General features: G+C 41.9%; 3 protein-coding genes across 3 annotated transcripts; all 3 read right to left on the bottom strand.

The window, feature by feature from the left end:
- Positions 1-79: 79 nt before the first annotated feature.
- Positions 80-2,097, bottom strand: LOC140994271 (protein-lysine methyltransferase METTL21C-like). The gene is made up of 5 exons (XM_073463837.1): positions 2,022-2,097; positions 1,800-1,945; positions 1,154-1,271; positions 398-974; positions 80-86 (listed from the first exon to the last, which is right to left on the bottom strand). Exons 1-5 carry the CDS (start codon positions 2,095-2,097, stop codon positions 80-82), a joined length of 924 nt encoding a protein of 307 aa, XP_073319938.1.
- A 3,050-nt stretch (positions 2,098-5,147) lies between these two features.
- On the bottom strand, positions 5,148-8,512 carry mettl21e (methyltransferase like 21e). The gene is made up of 5 exons (XM_073465281.1): positions 8,482-8,512; positions 6,189-6,328; positions 5,978-6,095; positions 5,790-5,887; positions 5,148-5,474 (listed from the first exon to the last, which is right to left on the bottom strand). The coding sequence occupies exons 1-5, from the start codon at positions 8,507-8,509 to the stop codon at positions 5,148-5,150; spliced, it is 711 nt and encodes a 236-aa protein (XP_073321382.1). The 5' UTR covers positions 8,510-8,512.
- A 1,681-nt stretch (positions 8,513-10,193) lies between these two features.
- Positions 10,194-18,339, bottom strand: ercc5 (excision repair cross-complementation group 5). The gene is made up of 15 exons (XM_073465280.1): positions 18,095-18,339; positions 17,780-17,955; positions 17,579-17,694; positions 16,863-16,964; positions 16,485-16,551; positions 16,253-16,396; positions 15,961-16,171; positions 14,868-15,755; positions 14,523-14,776; positions 13,601-13,720; positions 12,863-13,076; positions 12,080-12,224; positions 11,408-11,610; positions 11,245-11,327; positions 10,194-10,946 (listed from the first exon to the last, which is right to left on the bottom strand). Exons 1-15 carry the CDS (start codon positions 18,180-18,182, stop codon positions 10,410-10,412), a joined length of 3,348 nt encoding a protein of 1,115 aa, XP_073321381.1. The 5' UTR covers positions 18,183-18,339; the 3' UTR covers positions 10,194-10,409.
- Positions 18,340-18,414: the final 75 nt, after the last annotated feature.

Below are 18,414 nucleotides of genomic sequence, written 5' to 3' on the forward strand. Positions count from 1 at the left end.
ATATTGAACTTAAAACCCCAAACATGAACCTCTTGTAGGTGCTAGAAGTAAAGTCAGGGGATCAGCAAGTTAATGGGATTCATCCTCTGAGGACAATGAATGTCTGAGCAATCTTTTATGGCAATCCATACAATAGTTGTACTGATATAGACTGTTCTTCAAGTAGCTATGGCTGAAACATTTCAGTCTGGTCCAAAGCTGACTGACCGACTGACAGACATTACTGTCCGTATGGACAGAGCTCCTGCAGACAATATGTTGTCATCACAATGTCTATGCACTGAACAAATGGTCCTCACCTGTGATGTCTTCGTAATCATCATCTTTGGCGGTTATCTCCTCCTCTTCATCAGACTCGCTTTGTTCTTCCTCCTCATCTCCTTTTTCAGACTCTGACGTATGAGGGTCCTCGGTTACACCATCATTTTCTTCACTTTCTTCTTTCTTGACGTGTTGAAGCTCAACCTCATCCTGTTTTTCCTCCACAAGCTCTTCTCTGCTCGTCTCATCCTCAGCCTCCTCCCTCTTTCCTTCCTCCTCCTCTTTCAGCAGATCTTGGACTTCTATCCCCACATCACCTTCTCCCTCCTCTTCTCTACACGTTGCCGTGAAGATCTTCATCTCTCCGTCTTCAGCCAGCAGGCTTGTGTGAAAAGCCTTTTTAAAGTTCTCAGTGAAAGTCAGATCAGTCTCAAACCTGACCTTGTTGGCCCAGATCAGAGTCGTTCCTGGTTTGCAGAAATGCTTCATGGTGACCAGGAGCTCGTCCAGGAAGTCGTGATGGTAGACCACATCAGCTGCCAGCACGTAGTCGTAGTGATACACAGATGTAGGGTAGGTGTTCTCCAGGTCGTAGCCCCAGGACAGAGCTGCCACCTGGGGCGTGTGTCTGCAGCGGCCCCTGGTGTTTCTGGACAGGTTCACTCTCAGGTTGCTCAGGACGACTGGAAGATCTGTGGCTGTCACCCAGGCACCTGAGGACAATTAGGAAAAATCAACAAACCTTATGTAGATAATGTCTGTCATTTCTTCTATCTGTTACACTTACATATCTTTTATTCTTTTATTCTGTCATGTTTTGCTTTACACTTCCTGTCTTTGTCTTTTTCCCGCTTTTTTTCCTGCCTCTGTTCACTTCATTTGAACTTCTTACCGAGGAGCGCTGCTACAACAGACACGAGGCCTGTTCCTGCGCCAATCTCCAGGACTGCCTTGTCGACGAGACTCAGCTGTTCACGATGGGTGTCCAAATAGTGACAGAGAGACACTGCCTGAGGGCAATAAAGATGAGTTAGAGTCCCAAAGCGGCACTGAGGCACAATTATCAAGAATACGTATTTTTCCACTTAACTGTCTTGCTATTTATTTATAGTTGCTGAATTTTGGAGATATCGGGAATTATTCAGATTATTATCAAAATGTAAACAATATCTCCAAAACTCGACACTCACACCAAAACAATCTCGATGGATAAACAGCACTACAGGTAAGAGGGAAAATGTGTATTTTTGTGTCAGCTGTCACTTGAAATATGTAAGAAGTATGAGCCAACCAGAGCAGCAATAATGAGATATAAAATGTATCTTTGTAGATTAATAAGTGGTTGTTAAGTTTCTCAGACAGGCCTCGGGCAGAGTTGTAAATATAGTCTAGAGGCCTTATTCTCAATTGACACTGTAACACTGTGATTGTATCAGTAAACAGAGCCTCCAAACACAATAGAGTACTGACAATGTAATGGTGCACACAGGTGCTAGATGTCATATTGAAGTAAATGAGGTTGCAAAGGTGGTACTCACCCCCGGCCATATCATGCCTGCATAGGAGTCAAGACCCTCTTCTATGACGATCTTCTGCCCGACAAAATAGTACATCTCTTTATCTATTCTGAGGAAGAAGCTGGGAGCCCAGGCCTGTCTCTTCTGCTTCTGGACGGCTGGTTCATCTGAATGATACACAAGTCAGACGCTCAGATCTCTGTGGTCTGACTTAACAATGAACTCTTGCATAGTTCGTCCTACCCTTTTCCTCTTCTTGATGTTCTTTATCCCCATCTTCCTTCTCCTCTTCCTCCTCTTCCTCCTCACCGCTTCTCATGTAATTGGTTTCCTCCACAAAGGATGGGGTCAAAGTATCCATATAAAATCCTGTACACCAAAAAATCTCCCTTTTATGATTCTTGACATGCTTTCTTCTCTTAACTGAGCTATCCTTCTTCTGTGTCTTTCATGTATTTGTCAAGAGGATTCACAAAATTTGATACAATTAAGATACTGTACAATTTTTTATCTATAGATTCTGATATTTTATATTTTGCATAATTTATTTTTGTCTATATATTTAGAATTTTTAGAAGTGCAGCCCAACAGCCAAGCCAGAGAAATAAGGCAAAACAAGTCTGGCAGTACATGGGACCCAAACCCTAACATACTATCAAACATTCTCTCTACAGGTAAAACAGGAAAAACTTGGTTTACCTGTGACTTTTGACCTACCTGCTGCAGCTTTATTCTCCAGTGAAAGATCTCAGGAAAAATCGCACTGCATCTGGAGACCTCTGACTGGGAGGTTATAGAGGCTCAGCATCCTGTTGGACACACCCATCATCATCATCACAAGGGCATGAGGGTATTTTTAGAAAGGTGCCTGGAGAAATAAACACAGGCAAGATACGATGGCAGAGTGCACCAACATCAACACCAACCAAGATGACCCGGCGAGAGAGCCAAATACAGCAAGAGAGCGGCAGGAATGTCATGATACCAACAGCCAAGGATAATTGATTTCACAGTTGCTTCTGGACCACGATGCCTCTCTGAAATGGTACTACTGTGAATGAATATAATATGAAGAAGTATTTTAGGCCGATACATGATTTGTGTCTGTCTGGAAAGCATCTTTATATAAAGCTCTTGAATGTGTGTGTTATCAACAAATATTTTAAAAATAAAAACCTCTCTATAAAAATGATGCAAAAAGTCTATTGCATGTTCATGCTGCGCTTACATGCTTGCTTTTCCTGCAATGGCCTGAATTGCTTCACCAGACATGGGCAGTAACAGGATCAGGCTGGCATGCAATCCCCTTATATCTACCCTCTTAGAAAAGAAGGGGGCTCCTGTAATATCAACCTAGATTGGACCTCCCATGGTTGCATTTAAACAGCCTTTGACCATGACGTATCACCCCCCCAGTTTCAGGTATCGGCAATCTAAACCCCCTCACATCCCAAAACTTGAAAACCGTCCAGGACCTCATGATAGTTTGACACATAAACGGGGCGTGCACAGTGGTTAGGTCATTGCCAGAGTTTTAAAAGATTAGAGTTTTTAAGCTTGGTGACAGGCAGCATCTGTCTGTCATTGAAAGGTTGTTTGTTGTCAAGCGGCTGTTGAAAGACTGGTCAAGTTAGCCAATATCTCCACAAGGCCGCAGACAGTGTTCAGCTGTTGACGATCTGTTTGTCTTGACAGTGATACACATCGTCTTAACTAAGATCGCTGTTTCTCTTTAATCCCGCTCTTCATCCCGCCTGTGTGTTTGCAGCCAAACGACACATATCCACCACATGAGGATTTAGAATCATAAATTAGATATCGGGTTTAATAGGTCATGTTAATTAAATGTCTTTCTAGCTTATTCTATCCAAGATAATCAAGCTGGTGAGTTTCCAAAATGTGCAAAATTTGCGTGGGACACATTGGTGTGGTTACTGAAGCTGCAAATACTGCCCAATATGCATGTGATTAAATTGACCTACTTTTAATTGTGGATATACATATTTCCTTCTATACTCTATATGATTTTTATTAAGTGAAGACCTTAATTCATCATAATCAATCATTTCTGGGCTTTTCATGCATGCCATATCGTGCAGAGGTGATGAACGTAGTCTTGAAAATGATAACCCATTCTAACATTGTTGTGCTGTTTCTGTCCCGACTGTAATGTGAGATTACCAATAAAAAAAAAGTTGACTGGATGAAAATCATGGCAGTTGTATTTTGATGATCTGGAGTTTGCTTAGAGTTCAGTGGGTCAGCAAAACTAAAAGTTGGCATGTCAGTAAACCTGTGAGGCTGTAATGTTTGGCCTGGAACTGGGGTGCCCAGATATTTTTCTCTTGGAGGGCCAAAACTGAAAGTTAATAGTGGACCACAAGCCAAGCACCTGTTGTGTTGTATTAGGAAGAAGCAAAATTATACCATACGGACGCCTAGAGAGGCAAGTGAGAATAAAAATACTTTTTTTTAAGTCTAATCTTGACTGTTTTCTGTGTTTATGACCCTTTTTTTTTTTTTGCTCGAAACATCTGATGGAAAAATACCGCACATGGGACATCCTTTAAGCGACTGACCGGTGACTGACATCACCGGTCAGTCGCTTTGTGTTTCTTATGTTACCAACCCCCCCTTTTGTCATTTTCTTTAACATTACAAGATAGGGCGTGAGTAATGTATGTCTATACTTTAAAGCTTAGCTGTGCCTGCTGCTGACTGTTATCAACGATATCAGGTTTCGTCTTGAACCATCGCTGAGCAAGATTGAAGGCAATCCATCAGAAGTTATTGAGATACTGACATGTATACGTGCTTGTTGAAACTGGCACTTGTACAAGCAATAAAACTTGATCTTGTTGTCCATTAAAGTCACACAGCAACGGAGCTCCTAAATAAAATCCACGAGGTCATCAGAAATCCACTGGAAAAATCAAGTCATATTTGTCCAGATTGACGGTGCTGTGAGCTGAAGGGACCAAAACATCATAGTCAGCCAAGAACACGAGCATAAGACCATCCTTTAGTGTATCCAGACATATGGAGCTGCCAGTTTATTAAAGTTGATCTAAATGAAATGTAAAGCAACAGAACAGCAACAAATTAGACTGTTTCGCTTTTGTTGGAGATCGAAGTCAGTTGTCATTTTGTAGATTGTGGTGTTGTTAAATGGTGTTGCATTATACTGAATTGTCTCTAATAAAAAAAAGTTCACACCTGTAAATACTGGAAATAATATAAAATGTGTGTCACAGCTCGATATTGTGTTAAACCTTTAGACATTGTTGGATGAGATCCATGTAAACATGTAACATTACAAAAAAATAAAAACATTTCCCTTCAGTTCCAGTGAATATTTATTGTGTGTGTTCAGGCAGCAGCCTCTCCTTGGTCTTTAGTCCTCCTGTCCTTCCTCCAGGCTCGGTACAGTTTGATACTCAGACTGGGGAGGTCGTACAGCTCCTCCAGGTGGAAGCGCTGCTGAAAGCGATCCACAAAGCTGTTCTCTGGGTCCAGACGAAAGCGCATGGCCCACAGGATCTGTGTGTTTTCCTGGCACAGGTAGTCAAAGGTGTCCATCAACTCGTCCAGGTAAGGATGGGAGTACACCACGTCGGCTGCCAGGATGTAGTCGTAACAGTGTGTGGCACGTGGGAAACGCTGCTCCACCTCCTGCCCCCAGAAGAGCTCAGTGACCTAGAAACACAGATGTGTTAGAATGAATTCAGGATGAAGCCAACATATTTTCTCCCTTACTTCCAAATGTTTTCCCACTTTTTCATACTCTCTGGTTGTTTTATATCAATCTTTGATATTGGCTGCACTGGAAACATGTAATGAGAGTAGTAGATTTGGTTAATGAGCCAAATATACAACAAGAAAAGCAAGAAAAACACAATGCTACATAATATTGCTGATGGTTTTGTCAACACTAAGCACCTTGGCTGGATATTTGAATATATTTCTTACGTTATCTACCCGACATTATGAAACATAAATATGAAAACCTACCGCAGGGATGTACTTGCATCGGTCCTTAGTGTTGCGCATAACATTGTATCGGAGGTTCCCCAACACATCCGGTAGGTCAGTAGAAGTCACCTTAGCACCTGGAGAGAGACAGTGCTGCTGAGTGTTAAAGGACATGACATATAAACAGCATCAGAGGGGAAAATAATTAAGATTTAAAGTCAAAGTACCTAAGAGGCTGGATACGATGGTGACGAGCCCAGTTCCAGCTCCCAGTTCAATCACATTTTTGTCCATCAGGTTGTATTTGTCTTGGTTGGTCTCTAGGAAATGACACAACACCATCGCCTGTTGGGGGGGACACAAGTTTACAGTTCACAGGCAGGACTTAGAATAATGCTCACCATAATGATTGGGATTAATAGATTAATTTGAGCGTACCGAGGGCCAGAGTACAGCGCCGTAGAGGTCTGTGGACTCTTTGATGCGGATCTCCATATCAGAAAACTTGTATCCCTCCCAGGCCTCCGTTCCAATGAGAGAGGGTGAGAACTGCCGAGCCATGATGGCTTTGGCGAGCTCTGCATCCACAGCAGCACCTGCTTTGACACTCACAGGAGAGACGGGTATTAAAAAAAATCACATGTTTATATACAAAGTGTGACATAGACAACACAAGATAGACTTTTGACATAATCACACATAATCGCTTTAAATGGTATGGAGCTGTACTTCATGTTATGACCTGTGCTTTTTCTGCTATGACATTGTAAAATGTCTGCAGTGAATAAGGTTACTCTCCTCTACACATCATAACAGTACATTTAACCCTAAATTCTTGTTTTTACTCAAAAACTGTTATACAGTACACATTGGTGACTGAAATCAGTTTGAGATTAAACAAAATGCTAATGAATTCTTTTGAGACCTTTTTCACGGCAGACATTTTGACTTGTCAAAGCAGGCAAAGCAAAGGTGGAGTTTATAATATTAATGGTCCAGTGCTCTGGTGTTGTGCATGCTCACTCACCGATGAACGTTGTTGGTCACATCTGTGCTTTTCGTGCTTTGACAAGTCATAATGTCTGCTGTGAAAAGGATCTATACTTATGATTTAGAGAAACTGCTCATGCATCAAAATGATGTGATTTGGCAATGGGAAAGGACTACTTAATCATGCAGACATACAGTAGAAATTCAATGCAAAACCAACTAACTGAAAACACTTAATTGTTGGTTTTGTTTTCGAATTTGATGAGGACTACAGTAGTTCAGTACAGAAGGGGTTGTGGATTATTTGGATTAAGAGGAATCTCATTCAACGCACAGTAATCTCATGGATGGATATCTTAAAACATGTTCAAAGGAAACCATCTGTATCTTGGCGACTTGCAACTTGACCTGACAGAAAATACATGACTTGAGACTCGACGTAGACACGGAAGCTAAAGACTTGTGACTTGACTTGCGATATGATGAATTACTTGTATGTGTTCATTCTAGATTTTCAATTTATTTTTTGTAGTCTGGCTGTCAGTATTTCACTCTTTAAAAGTGATTGGGAGTAATATCCTTATTTGTACTAATATCTTTTCTCTTTATGAGGACCGGTGAAAAAGTGACTTGGGACTTGCTTGAGACTAACTGACTTGAGTCAATGGCTGCCACCAAGCATGAAAGTAAATAAAATGGGGCTGCAGCTCATGATTATTTTCACTGCCGATTAATCTGCCAATTATTTTCTCAATCAATCGATAAGTTGCACGGTCTATAAAATGTCAGAGAATGTCCAGGATGACGTCCACAAATGTCTTGTTTTGTTCACAATCCAAATATATTCAGCTGACTGTCATAAAGGAGTAAAAAAAATATATTTTCTCATATTTAATTAATTAATCAATTTTCAAAAATCAAAAGTTAACAATTAATTTTACAGTTGACAACTAATCGATCTATCGTTGCAGCTCTACAGTAAGAAAACATGTTTTTTAATTTTAATTTGGGTGAATCAATCCATTTATGATCCTTCCAGGTACAGTCTTAAAACATCAACAACAACATCGTAAGACAACAGGACTGCTGTAGTATTGTAGAAGTACTGGTAGGTGCTTCTTTTATCAAGCAGACGAGTAATCATGTTGTTTTTCTTTCATATCACATTACAGGTAACATTTGATTCTCTGCTCTATAAATGAATAACATGAATGCCCCTCTGATCCTGCTGTGTTTGTTTGTAACATCATGCCAGTGTGTCAGACTCTAGCTATGTGTGTGTGAGCGCTAACTGTTACTCAGAGCATCCGACACATCTTCAGTTATGTCAGAAGGCTTAGAGAAAAGGTCAGGGGAGCCCTCAGGGCCACAGTGCAAAGGTTGAAGGGGGTCAGGCTCAATTTATAGCTTCTCTCTCTCTCTCTGTGTCTCTCTCACAGTGTGTGTGTGTGTGTGTGTGTAAATATCTGTGCTGTATTTGCTATTAAGCAGAGATGCAGTCGTTTGCAGGGAATAAATATATCAGCACACAGCCTCATGTCTCACAAGCTCTCACACTTAGCAGGTTTTATGAGATTTAAATCTATCTTTGCATGCATAGTATGATTTTTAAGACAGCATTTTTTCCAGAAAAAAACTAAAACAAACTAACAAAAACCTTAAATACAGTAAGTACATAATTAGTGGCACTAAAATCAGAGAGAAAAATCTTTTCAGTTTTTGTATTACTTCAAATTCTTACCTTCTTCTTTGGTGCTGGAGTCCTCCATGGCCTTGGACTGTTGAGTCTCAGTGTTTGTAGGAGTCCAAGCAGGAGGGCAAGCGCACCCTTGAAAGAAAGTCTATACAGTTGCAGCCAACAGCTGTTCTCGGTTTATGGTCCTTTGTATTGGGTCAATCTGGATCCAGATTTTTTTGCAGGCTGCCACCTTCTGCAGTTTTAAGTTACACCCAAATAAAGTGTTTCCCAACTTCTTGTCCAGCCACCCCAACCCAACCTTCAGCTCCACCACACATTTCAAACTCTCTCCTGGGCATGCTTGAATCTCTCTGCAGTAAAACTGACTGACAGCAGCAGCTGCTCTGTCCCACTACTGAACTGGAGCTGAAGTGCCAAGATGGATGGCTATACGTCATTCCCCAGGCTGCTGTTCATCTTCTTCTGAACTGTATCAAGTTTATTTTAGACTCATTTAGTAATTAGTAATAGTAATTCAAAGACTTGCATATTTGTGAATATTTCATGTGACTTTAAAGGTGTAGTTTGTAAGAAAAGACCAGAATTCAAAAGTAGCTCCAAAACTATAGGGGGCAGCATAACCACCTACTGCTCACTATACTGCAGCATGTAGCTCAGTTAGCTGTGGAGCTAAGTGACCTTAAAAGCTGACACTAATCCACCTGGATACAGCCAGACACCAGACTCGACTGACCACAGCCTCAGACAGATCGCAGGGGGATACAGTACGGAGGTGATTTACAGTTAGTTTTTTAACATCTTCCCGCTCAACACACAGGGGCTATCAGACTATCGCCTCTTGTGGTACAAAGTGGTATTACTTGGCAGGACGGCCGGGGGCAGCTGGCAGTTAAACTTCAGTAGACATCTCAGCAACAAAATACATAGACGTCGTTGACATAACGTCAACACTGTTGTTTCTGCACACTCTGTTGAAAATATTAGTTTATTTTGACCATATCTAATGAACGGCCCCTTAAAATTTAACCCAAGACACAAAATGTTTTGTTAATTTTTTCCTCCAGTATTTATTCTGTAAATTAGAAGATGAATTATCTGAGCGTGCTGGAGTTTTGTTTGTATTTGACTTTCTGACAAATAGTTTCATACAGTTTTTTTAAGTTAATCAGAGTTAGGGTTGTATATAGTTTTTTCAAAATAACAAAGATGTGGGTTAGGGTTAGGGTTCCCCCCAAAGGTACTTAACACAACATACTGGGTAGTGTAACACTTGCTAATAGATGACGTATAGATGACCCAAGACATGGAAATCACCATGTAGGAGTGTAGATGGTTTGTGAGCCTCGAAGTCCTTCAGTGAGGTTGTGCTGTCTTTGACTTCTGGCAATACTGCCCTTCGTAAGAAATAAACAATTAGTGCTTTCAATTCTCAGCTAATATGTATTTTAAACATTACGTGAGGCAAACGGATGCTCTCTCCAGCTTGTTTTGCTAAAAAAAATGTATTTCCTCACGTAAAATGTCAGATTAATTCAGAAACCAAAAATTTTATTTTTGTATTCAAGGCAGAGGGAAGATGAGTGGTGTGTATGCAGCAGCAGAAGGCGACTGAAATACAACCTGGAGGAAATTTAAGGGACGTGTGGTGCATGTGGAGTTGCAGCTGTCTCAGTCTCACATTTAACACATCAGCAAAACAAATGAACAAATCTGAGCCAAACTGACCTGTACTGTGGAAAATAATGACTTCAAAATACATGTCCCTCAAAAGTTTTATGCAAAATATTAACATCCTGGTACAGGTACAAAATACATACATACAGAAAAAACTCATTTCATTGCTGTTACGGTTCATGATTAATTTACACATTTCGCATTTAAATATCATATCATGATATAATAGTAGCATGTTTCCCGCTTCATATCACCATAGCTTATAGAATTGATTATATTTGAAGTTCAGTTTTCCCTCACAGCTTCTTCCCTCCTCTTTTGCCTCTCATGCTTCCTCTCCCTCTTGTGCTTTTCGCTCCGCGGCCTCGTCGGCTGCCTTCGAAAACGGATCGGGCTGTAACCATAGCAATTTCACCACCACCATCACTGTCCTCACCTGAGCTGCTGCTGCTCCCCCTGGCCCTCTGAGGTGCATTCTTAGTAGATTGAGGAATCTTTACTGAGTGGACCTCTTGGCTGGTGCTGCTCACATCCTTCAGAGGTGTGAGAGGAGGTTCAACAACTACCTCCGACCCTAGAAACCCTCCTCGTGCTGCAGACCTCTCCCCTTCTCTCTCTCCTTCTCCTCCTTTCTTTGGACTCTTGCTTGCTGCTTTCCCTCTCTTAGATTTGGATGGGGATGGGATTTCCTCCTCACTGTCCTCCTCTTCCTCCTCTCCTCCTTCCCTCTCCTTTCTCTTCATGCAGGTGACTGCTCGGCGGAGTCGCTGGCTGCGAATCGCCTGCTTTTCCTGTTGCTCCATGCGGAAGAATGAGTCAATCCGCAGCTGAGTCTAACCCAAAACAGAGAGAGACAGGGTATACATGTTGTTAGACTACAAAGTGGTTTTATTTCCTCCATTACTGACTCACAATCAGACTGGAGACATTAAAGAAAGTGCGAGTGTGAATAAAAAGACAGGGATTCTAGAAAGTGTGCTTACAGGACACTGGAATGAAGAGACGATTTGGCAGTTTCTCCTCATTAACGCAAATACGTAGCTACAGCAAATCAAGTCTTAATGTTGAGTTAATTAGTTGAGCTTTCCACACACCCTGGTTGGGAGTGACGGGTTGAGGATTATCAGTTACCTGCTGGGTGTTGAGCTGCTTGATGACAGGCTGAAGAGTCTCCTCTGTCTTCCGACTGGTCCAGCCAAAACGATTCAGACAGAATGTAAAAGACTGGTTAAGGAAACTTCATACATTCATAAACATGCACACACAAACACACGTGCAGACACACAGAAAGGATATTCTTTGATCATGTCGAGTTGTGGGCGTCCCCAGCTGAAGGAGCTGTCTGACTGGTCCACAGCAGGTTGCAGGTAAGCCTTTGCAACCGCAGGGTTTGGGAACCCAGGATGCAGTTTTAGGTCCCGCAGTTTCTTCTTAACCTTCGAGTCCCGAGGATCAGCCACCAGACGCTTTTTCTCCTGAACCTCTGACCACCATTGACTAGAGGGAAGAAACAATGACCAGGTGATAATGAGCCTTTACAAACAGTAATCATCAAAAAAAAGTAATAAACATTATGAAAGGATTTGAAGTTATATACTGAGTTGACATTTATTCAATTGAGATAATACAGAGGCAAATATAAACCCTCAATTCATTTACAACTTTGAAAAATATTATTAAATGTTGAATAAATTGGCTTTAACAATGAGTTTATTCACACACTTGTCCAGAATTTGACACTCACAGTCCAGAGAGACTGGAGGGACTAAGTCTTAAAGATGTAAAGATGGACATTTAGTGGAAAAGAGAGAGAAAAAAATTCATTTAACCGCAAGCTGCCAGACGAAAATGTTAATGTTGTCAGAAAAACTAAACCACAGAAACCATCTTTTTCTCTCTCTCACTCACACACACACACACACACACACACACACACACACACACACACACACACACACACACACACCTGAGCTGTGTGAGAGGCTCCAAGCCCGGCCCTGGAAACTCATTCAGTATCTCCATGCCAGTCACATATCCAACCCCTGGCACGCCCTCTGTGTAGTCACTTCCCAGCAGGTAAGCCAGGTTTATCAGTTTAGTCCTGTCCAGACCTGAGAAAATGGAATAAACAAGGTAGAAAGAGTGAGAGAAGTAAAGCCATCAGCATTCTGTCAGGTCAGTTTGCTGACAGCCCATTAATCATCGCCAACACATACAGCTGTCTCTGATATGTGCAATATGAACTCATCAGATTAGCTCGGTAATGCTTAATCTTTATATAATTTCAACACCTCACTCGTATTTTAGCCAGAAAATAGCTGATAACAACTTCACCTGCAGTACCCTGGCAGCTGCAAATGATGAAAAGAGTCCCTGAATAAACCTGCCACATGCACATAATGAATGTCAGGGTATCTGCAAGTTTCATGGAAAACAATTATCCTTGTTTCTCCTTCAAACTATGACCTAGGGCATTTTTATATGAACCTCAAATTGAAAGAATGAAAAAGAAAAGTGAAGAATGAAAAAAAAAATTGAAAATGTAGATACTTGCCACAGTAAGGATTCTGGCAAAAAATATGACAACAAAACATTTTGCTCATTTTTGGCATCATGAATCAACACGGAGAAGGCTTTTTCCCTGTTTGTCAATATTAACTTAGTCTATTAATGAACACCTAACAAGATATTAAATACTTTGTAACGACCAAATATTTAAACACACACACTGAAGGTGGCGACTACTGACCCAGTTGGTTCTGCAGGTCACTGTACTGGAAATGTTCAACATATTTGTTCTGGCTGAAGAAGTTCTTGTAGACGTGTCTCCCTCCAAACAGCCACACGTCTGAGTCGTCTGTGATGGTCCCGTGAGTGTGGTCGGCGCGGTCGAGTGCTGCACACTGAGCCTCAGCCTCCATCGGTGCCACCAGGAACGGCACGCCAAACAGCTGCAGCAGCTCCTGATATCAAAGATGAAAACAGTGATCACTTAGAAAAGAAGGCAATATACGCACGTCAGGGTTATACTGCCATTATGTGCTGTGTTTGGCTTCTTAACGGCAGTATTTGCCAACATTTTAAATTAGTTTTGGCTTGTAACTCTTTTATCTCAATCAAGCATCTGTAGTCATCTGAGAACTACCTTCGCTCTTTAAAAGCATTATCAAAACAGCCAGTGGGACTAATTAAGATCAGGCACTTAGAGGTTTTACATTAGGTGGTGATTTTATGAGGGACGAAAAAAGCTGACAGCCTGACATTCAAGACATTAAATTGTGCGAGTGAGTTGATACTGACTGTGTGGCTATGGAAATGTTGGCAGAGGCACCACAAAGTAATGTAAACCCCAGTCGGTATAACACCTTCTCTGTGTTGACACTTAAGGGTCCAGTTACAACTATTCTCTTAAGAAAAGATGTGAGGGTGATACTGTATGCCTGTTTGGTTCATGTGTTGATGTGATTTCATGGTGTCTTTCATTCACCTGGCTCTCCAGGTACATCTGTCCAGTGACGGTGTTCGCCATCCTCTCCTGCTGCTGCTTCAGCTCCCTCAGGCTGCTCTGCTCTGCCTGCAGGGAGCTCTCCAGAGCCTCCAGCTCATCCTGCAGCACAACATGCACACAGTCACTGTATCAGACCTCGCTTATACACTTCAAACTGCTGGACAGCTCAGCCTTAAGTCCTGCAGACCAGTTCAAACATGTCATCAAAAAAACATGTGCATTTCTACTTTTCATGCTGCTGCCCCATGTTAAGGTAAGAGGTAAATCAAAACTACATGGTGAATTCTTGTTTTATATGTATGTTTCAAGTCCTGTGAGGTGTGTTTCTATGTGTAGTGGAAGAAAGCCACCTAGGTGACATAAAAACTAGAGCTAGATTGATAAATTGGCTGGGCTGATATTAGCTTACAGCAGATATATCTGTGTACATGTTGAACTAAGCAAGTAACAAATAATTGCAGTACGGAAATAAAACAATTTTCTAAGGGGAAATGATGATTGTTAACATCATATTTATCATTTTAAACTCAAACATCGACATCTGCCTCAAAACTGAAGTGGCGTATAAAATACCTTGACAGTTTTTTTGCCGTACTAAAGTAGAATTACCAATTTTATGGAGTGAATTCATCCAAGTCAGAAAAAAACTGTGGCTAGTGGTATTACTTATCAAGGCTTTGAGATGTCTGTCCCTGAGACTTCTGCCTCTGATTGAACTCAATAAAAAGTGGATGGAATTTGTGGCACTAACAGCATTAAAAAACAAAACAAAACAAAAAATAGACTATATGTCTGGACATGTTTTTTGATTTACCACCAGAAGTCACCAGCTGACCCTCTAAAACAGTTAAAATAAGCATGAAAGTAGAAACTTCTTCTTGTGTATGTAAACAATATTTACCGCATCAAAGTGTTCCCATTCATTGATCGCTGGAGTGGATTCTGTCTCTGTTCTCTCCTTCAGCTCTTTCTCTTCAATCTGGCTCTTTTTAACCTCTTCTTCCTCTAATTTCGAATCAGCAGCCGGACTGCTGGGAGCCTCTGCTGAACTTTCCTCCGGTGTTTCTTCTTTTTTGGTTTTGTCTTCATGGACCTCATCTGAATCATCTTCGTCATCCTCTTTAGATTCTTCTTCTGACACCTCAATAAAGCTCTCTGGGAAAACACACAACAAAGCACTTTTGTTAATATGTACTGACTGAAGAAATAATGAATGCATGTGATCTTAAATCGGCTATTACTGTACCTTCTGACTCGCTCTCTTCACTGCCCTTCACAACTTCTCCATTCCTCTTCTCTACAGCTTCAATGGACTTTTTACTGCTCTGTTCTAACAGCACAGGATGAATTTCAGTCTCAGCACTGAGAGGTTTTCCACATATCTGTGGTTGAACCAGATCTCTGTTCTTTGTGTTCAATTCGTGCTCTGATTCTCTTCTCTCCAGTTCTCCAGTCAACTGTCCTTTCTTTGTCTCCTCTTCTGACTTCGTCCCTCTCTCGTGAGGTTGTTGCAGCGCGGCAGAGTGAAGCGCTTTATTTCTCTGTCCAATCATTTCCTCCGTCTCATCTTCAGAACTACTAACTAACAAACTATCTCTCACATGTAAACTTTGGCCTATTGGGTCCCCCTTAAAATCTGCCTTTTCATTATTAGGTAAAGAGTTCACATGATCAGGTTCTGGCTCTTCCTCTGAGCTGCTGATAACCACTTGCGGTGCATGATGATGAATTTTCGCCTGCAGTTTGGTGGGTGAGCGCGTGATCCGAGTCTCAGCAGCACCATCCTCCTCCTCAGCGAGAGCTTGCTGGATTGCCAGCAGGGTGCGTGGAGACATACCACCACTGTTCGTATCCTGGTCCACCTTCTCCTCATCCGAGCTGTCACTCATTGCAGCCTGAATTGCCTTGAGCGTGCGAGGCGAGGGTGGTGACGTGTCTCCTTGAGACAGTTTTGAGACACAGGGTTTAGAGTCTTCTGAGGAGGGACTCTGTACTTCCTCCTCTTCCTCACAAATAGGTCGCCACAGGGGCTCAGGTCTGCCCACTGCTCTTCTTTTGTTGCCTGACAGGAAGCCCCCTGACCAGGGTGCAGCTGCAGGTTGGCTCTCAGGGGCAGTCTCCTTCTTTTTGGAGCCTACGTAGGAAAAGTAGAGTGGTGTTTTAAATATAAACACAGAGACAAGTTTGCATTTTTAGAGTCATGTTGAAATAAGTCTCTTTTAGTAATGAAACCCTCTTAAAGGTTCAGTGTGCAGGATTTTGGTGCAGAAATGTAACACAATGTACATAATTAATACTGAATAAAATACTATGACACATATCATCATGGATGTACATACCTTTAATTAGTATATAGTGGGAATGGTCTTCTGAAACCAGTCGGTGCGACTCCACGCTGTGACTCTGCTGCTCTCCGTCCTGTTCGTAGAGCTGTGACGCACCGCCGGCGTTCCGCTGGCTCATCTCTTTCTCCACCCCCTCCAGGCGCTGGTTCAAATGGTTCCTCTGCAGCAGGCCAGCCAACTGGTACTGGGAAAAGTCCCCTGAATGCTAAGAGGGAACGAAGAGGAGTCTGTGTTGGAGAGGAGGAATCAGGCGAGTGTGTGAGTGTGAATGAGAGGGAAACAGTACCTCTGGAGGTTTGTGGTACATGGTCCGGCGTCTTTTGGAAAACTCCTTCATGTCCTTGAGTATCTCGTGTTTCATTTCAGGAGGCAGGCTGGCGAACTCCTCAGAATTGATGTCCACTGAGTTGGGTTGTCCGTACAACTCTCCCTTAAGTTTAAGAGAAAATTGTATCATATTGTTGTAATACAGCCAGAACCAGACAAGCTTTGATGTTATGTTATTTGGTGGTGTTTACCTGATACATGTGATTATTGTCAACCATCTCCTCGCACTCTTTTTCTTCCTCCTCCTCCTCCTCTGAACTGCAAGAACAAAACACATTAAAACGATTATACTAACAGTATTACAGCTGAAATAAATATATAAAACAAGGCACAGTTATTTTTTAACTTGGCACTGATGAAAGAAAACTTTATTTTAGTTATTTGAGATGCAAAGGGAGCCATAAAAACAAAGCTTGGAGTGTCAGGTTTTGTCTTCATTGAGCATGGATGAGATGCTTTCCAGCCCAGTTTAACAAACAATGGATGTAAAACTGTAAATATTCTGACTGAATTACTCAACACTTTACCGACAATAACTAGCAAACAGAAACCTTTCCCGGGCCTCTGACCTGCTTTTTTCCTTCACCTCTGCAGCTGGCAGGGCTGGTAGAACATACATGTCATCCACCTCATCTCTCCTCACACTGGAGAGGCTGGGGAGAGGATCCTTACTGTGGCAGGAAACAAGAGAGATACTTAAAGGAGACTTAAAAGGGTTACTACTAGAATAGGTTTACATGCTTTAATGCTCAAAAACACATCAGTTTTCTCATACTGTCTCATACTATTCCCCCTCTGTCTTAAATGCTTTGTTTTAGCTCCTGTCTCTTTAAGCCCCACCCTCCCGAATCCCCAGTCTGCTACGATTGGTCATCTCACACATGTCTGACCCAGCACTGCTAACAACAGAGCAGCTGTGCTAAATCACTGAATACCTGCCAAACTAGCCAATAGGCATTAATTATGCAAATGTGTGACATGTTGACATAGTGTGATGTCACAAAGTCATGGAATTAAAGACAGGACTACTGAGGAGGCGTTTCAGGAGCAGTGTTTTCTGTGGGAGAGAGGAACTTCTTTTGGTGCAGACGTTGACCATTTGAACTTTTAAGATTTCTTACATGCACAAGAACATACACAAAACACTGAAGGAAAGGGAAAAAAATGAAAAAGCATAATAGGTCACCTTCAAGATAAAACCACCGAGATTATAATGACTCCAATGATCTATAGGTAGAGAGGGAGACAAAGGACAGGTGTTGTGTTTTCTTTGTCTGCACCTTACCTGCGGTCTCCAAGTGCAGCTTTGATAGCTTGTCTCTTCAGGAAAGTCTTGAGGAGTTTCTCATTGGTCTGTTTAGACTCCCGGCTCAACTCCTCTTTCCTCTGCCTCCTCAGAGCCTGCATGAGAGCGAAAGCCATGTCCAACAACAGAATATAGAAGAAGTATTCAAAATCAGATAATCAGATGTGGATCTGGACGTACCAGAGTCTGTCTCTTCAGCAGTGGTGCCTCCCCATCAAACACAAACACTGGCCTGATGCGGAAGAAGAGCAGCTTACAGATGCGGTGGAAGAGAGTGAGGAGGTGGGCGTTCCGGACACTGTTGCCTTCACGGTCCCGCACCCCCTTCACTGCCTGGTTCAGCCATATACTGATGTCTGGAGGTGACTGGTTAAGGTTAATGCAATGGCTTAGCAGAAAGACAATCGGCTACATTTATATCTCTGACATGGATGGGAAAGAAAGATGATAAATGATAGACAGATAGATAAATAAATCACTACTGATTCAGGATACCAACAGCAAGAATCTTCCCCTCCAGAGTCTCGGGGTTGATGGGTTTCCCTGTGCTCTCCAACAGCCTCCACAGTCCGTGCACTCCCATGATAACTTAAGTCCAGAACTCACCCTGAAGAACTAAAAGACCCGACAACAAGTTAACTGTGTTTAAATAATTTGAGCCTTTTCTTGTATCAACTCCGAAACCAGTGGAGTGGAAAAACTACGAACAGCACCATAGCGGTACTTTTCAACGTTTGTTGTAACGCTATTTTTTGTCCGTGGAGCACATAATCACTACGCATAAAGGTTCCGCTTCATTCAGATTGACTCATATT

This window comes from Pagrus major, chromosome 4 (assembly GCF_040436345.1).
Source record: "Pagrus major chromosome 4, Pma_NU_1.0".
Lineage (NCBI taxonomy): Eukaryota > Metazoa > Chordata > Actinopteri > Spariformes > Sparidae > Pagrus > Pagrus major.

Coding starts and splice junctions, on each gene's coding strand:
- LOC140994271 (XM_073463837.1), bottom strand. CDS start 2,097: ATGAGAAGCGGTGAGGAGGAAGAGGAGGAAGAGGAGAAGGAAGATGGG. Junction 1,946..2,021: donor ACATCAAGAAGAGGAAAAGG/GTAGGACGAACT, acceptor TGTATCATTCAG/ATGAACCAGCCGTCCAGAAG. Junction 975..1,153: donor TGTTGTAGCAGCGCTCCTCG/GTAAGAAGTTCA, acceptor AATTGTCCTCAG/GTGCCTGGGTGACAGCCACA.
- mettl21e (XM_073465281.1), bottom strand. CDS start 8,509: ATGGAGGACTCCAGCACCAAAGAAGAAG. Junction 6,096..6,188: donor GCGCTGTACTCTGGCCCTCG/GTACGCTCAAAT, acceptor CCCCCCCAACAG/GCGATGGTGTTGTGTCATTT. Junction 5,475..5,789: donor GATGCAAGTACATCCCTGCG/GTAGGTTTTCAT, acceptor CTGTGTTTCTAG/GTCACTGAGCTCTTCTGGGG.
- ercc5 (XM_073465280.1), bottom strand. CDS start 18,182: ATGGGAGTGCACGGACTGTGGAGGCTGTTGGAGAGCACAGGGAAACCC. Junction 17,695..17,779: donor TGCTGAAGAGACAGACTCTG/GTACGTCCAGAT, acceptor GCTCTCATGCAG/GCTCTGAGGAGGCAGAGGAA. Junction 11,611..12,079: donor GAGCCTCTCACACAGCTCAG/GTGTGTGTGTGT, acceptor TCTTCCCTCTAG/TCAATGGTGGTCAGAGGTTC.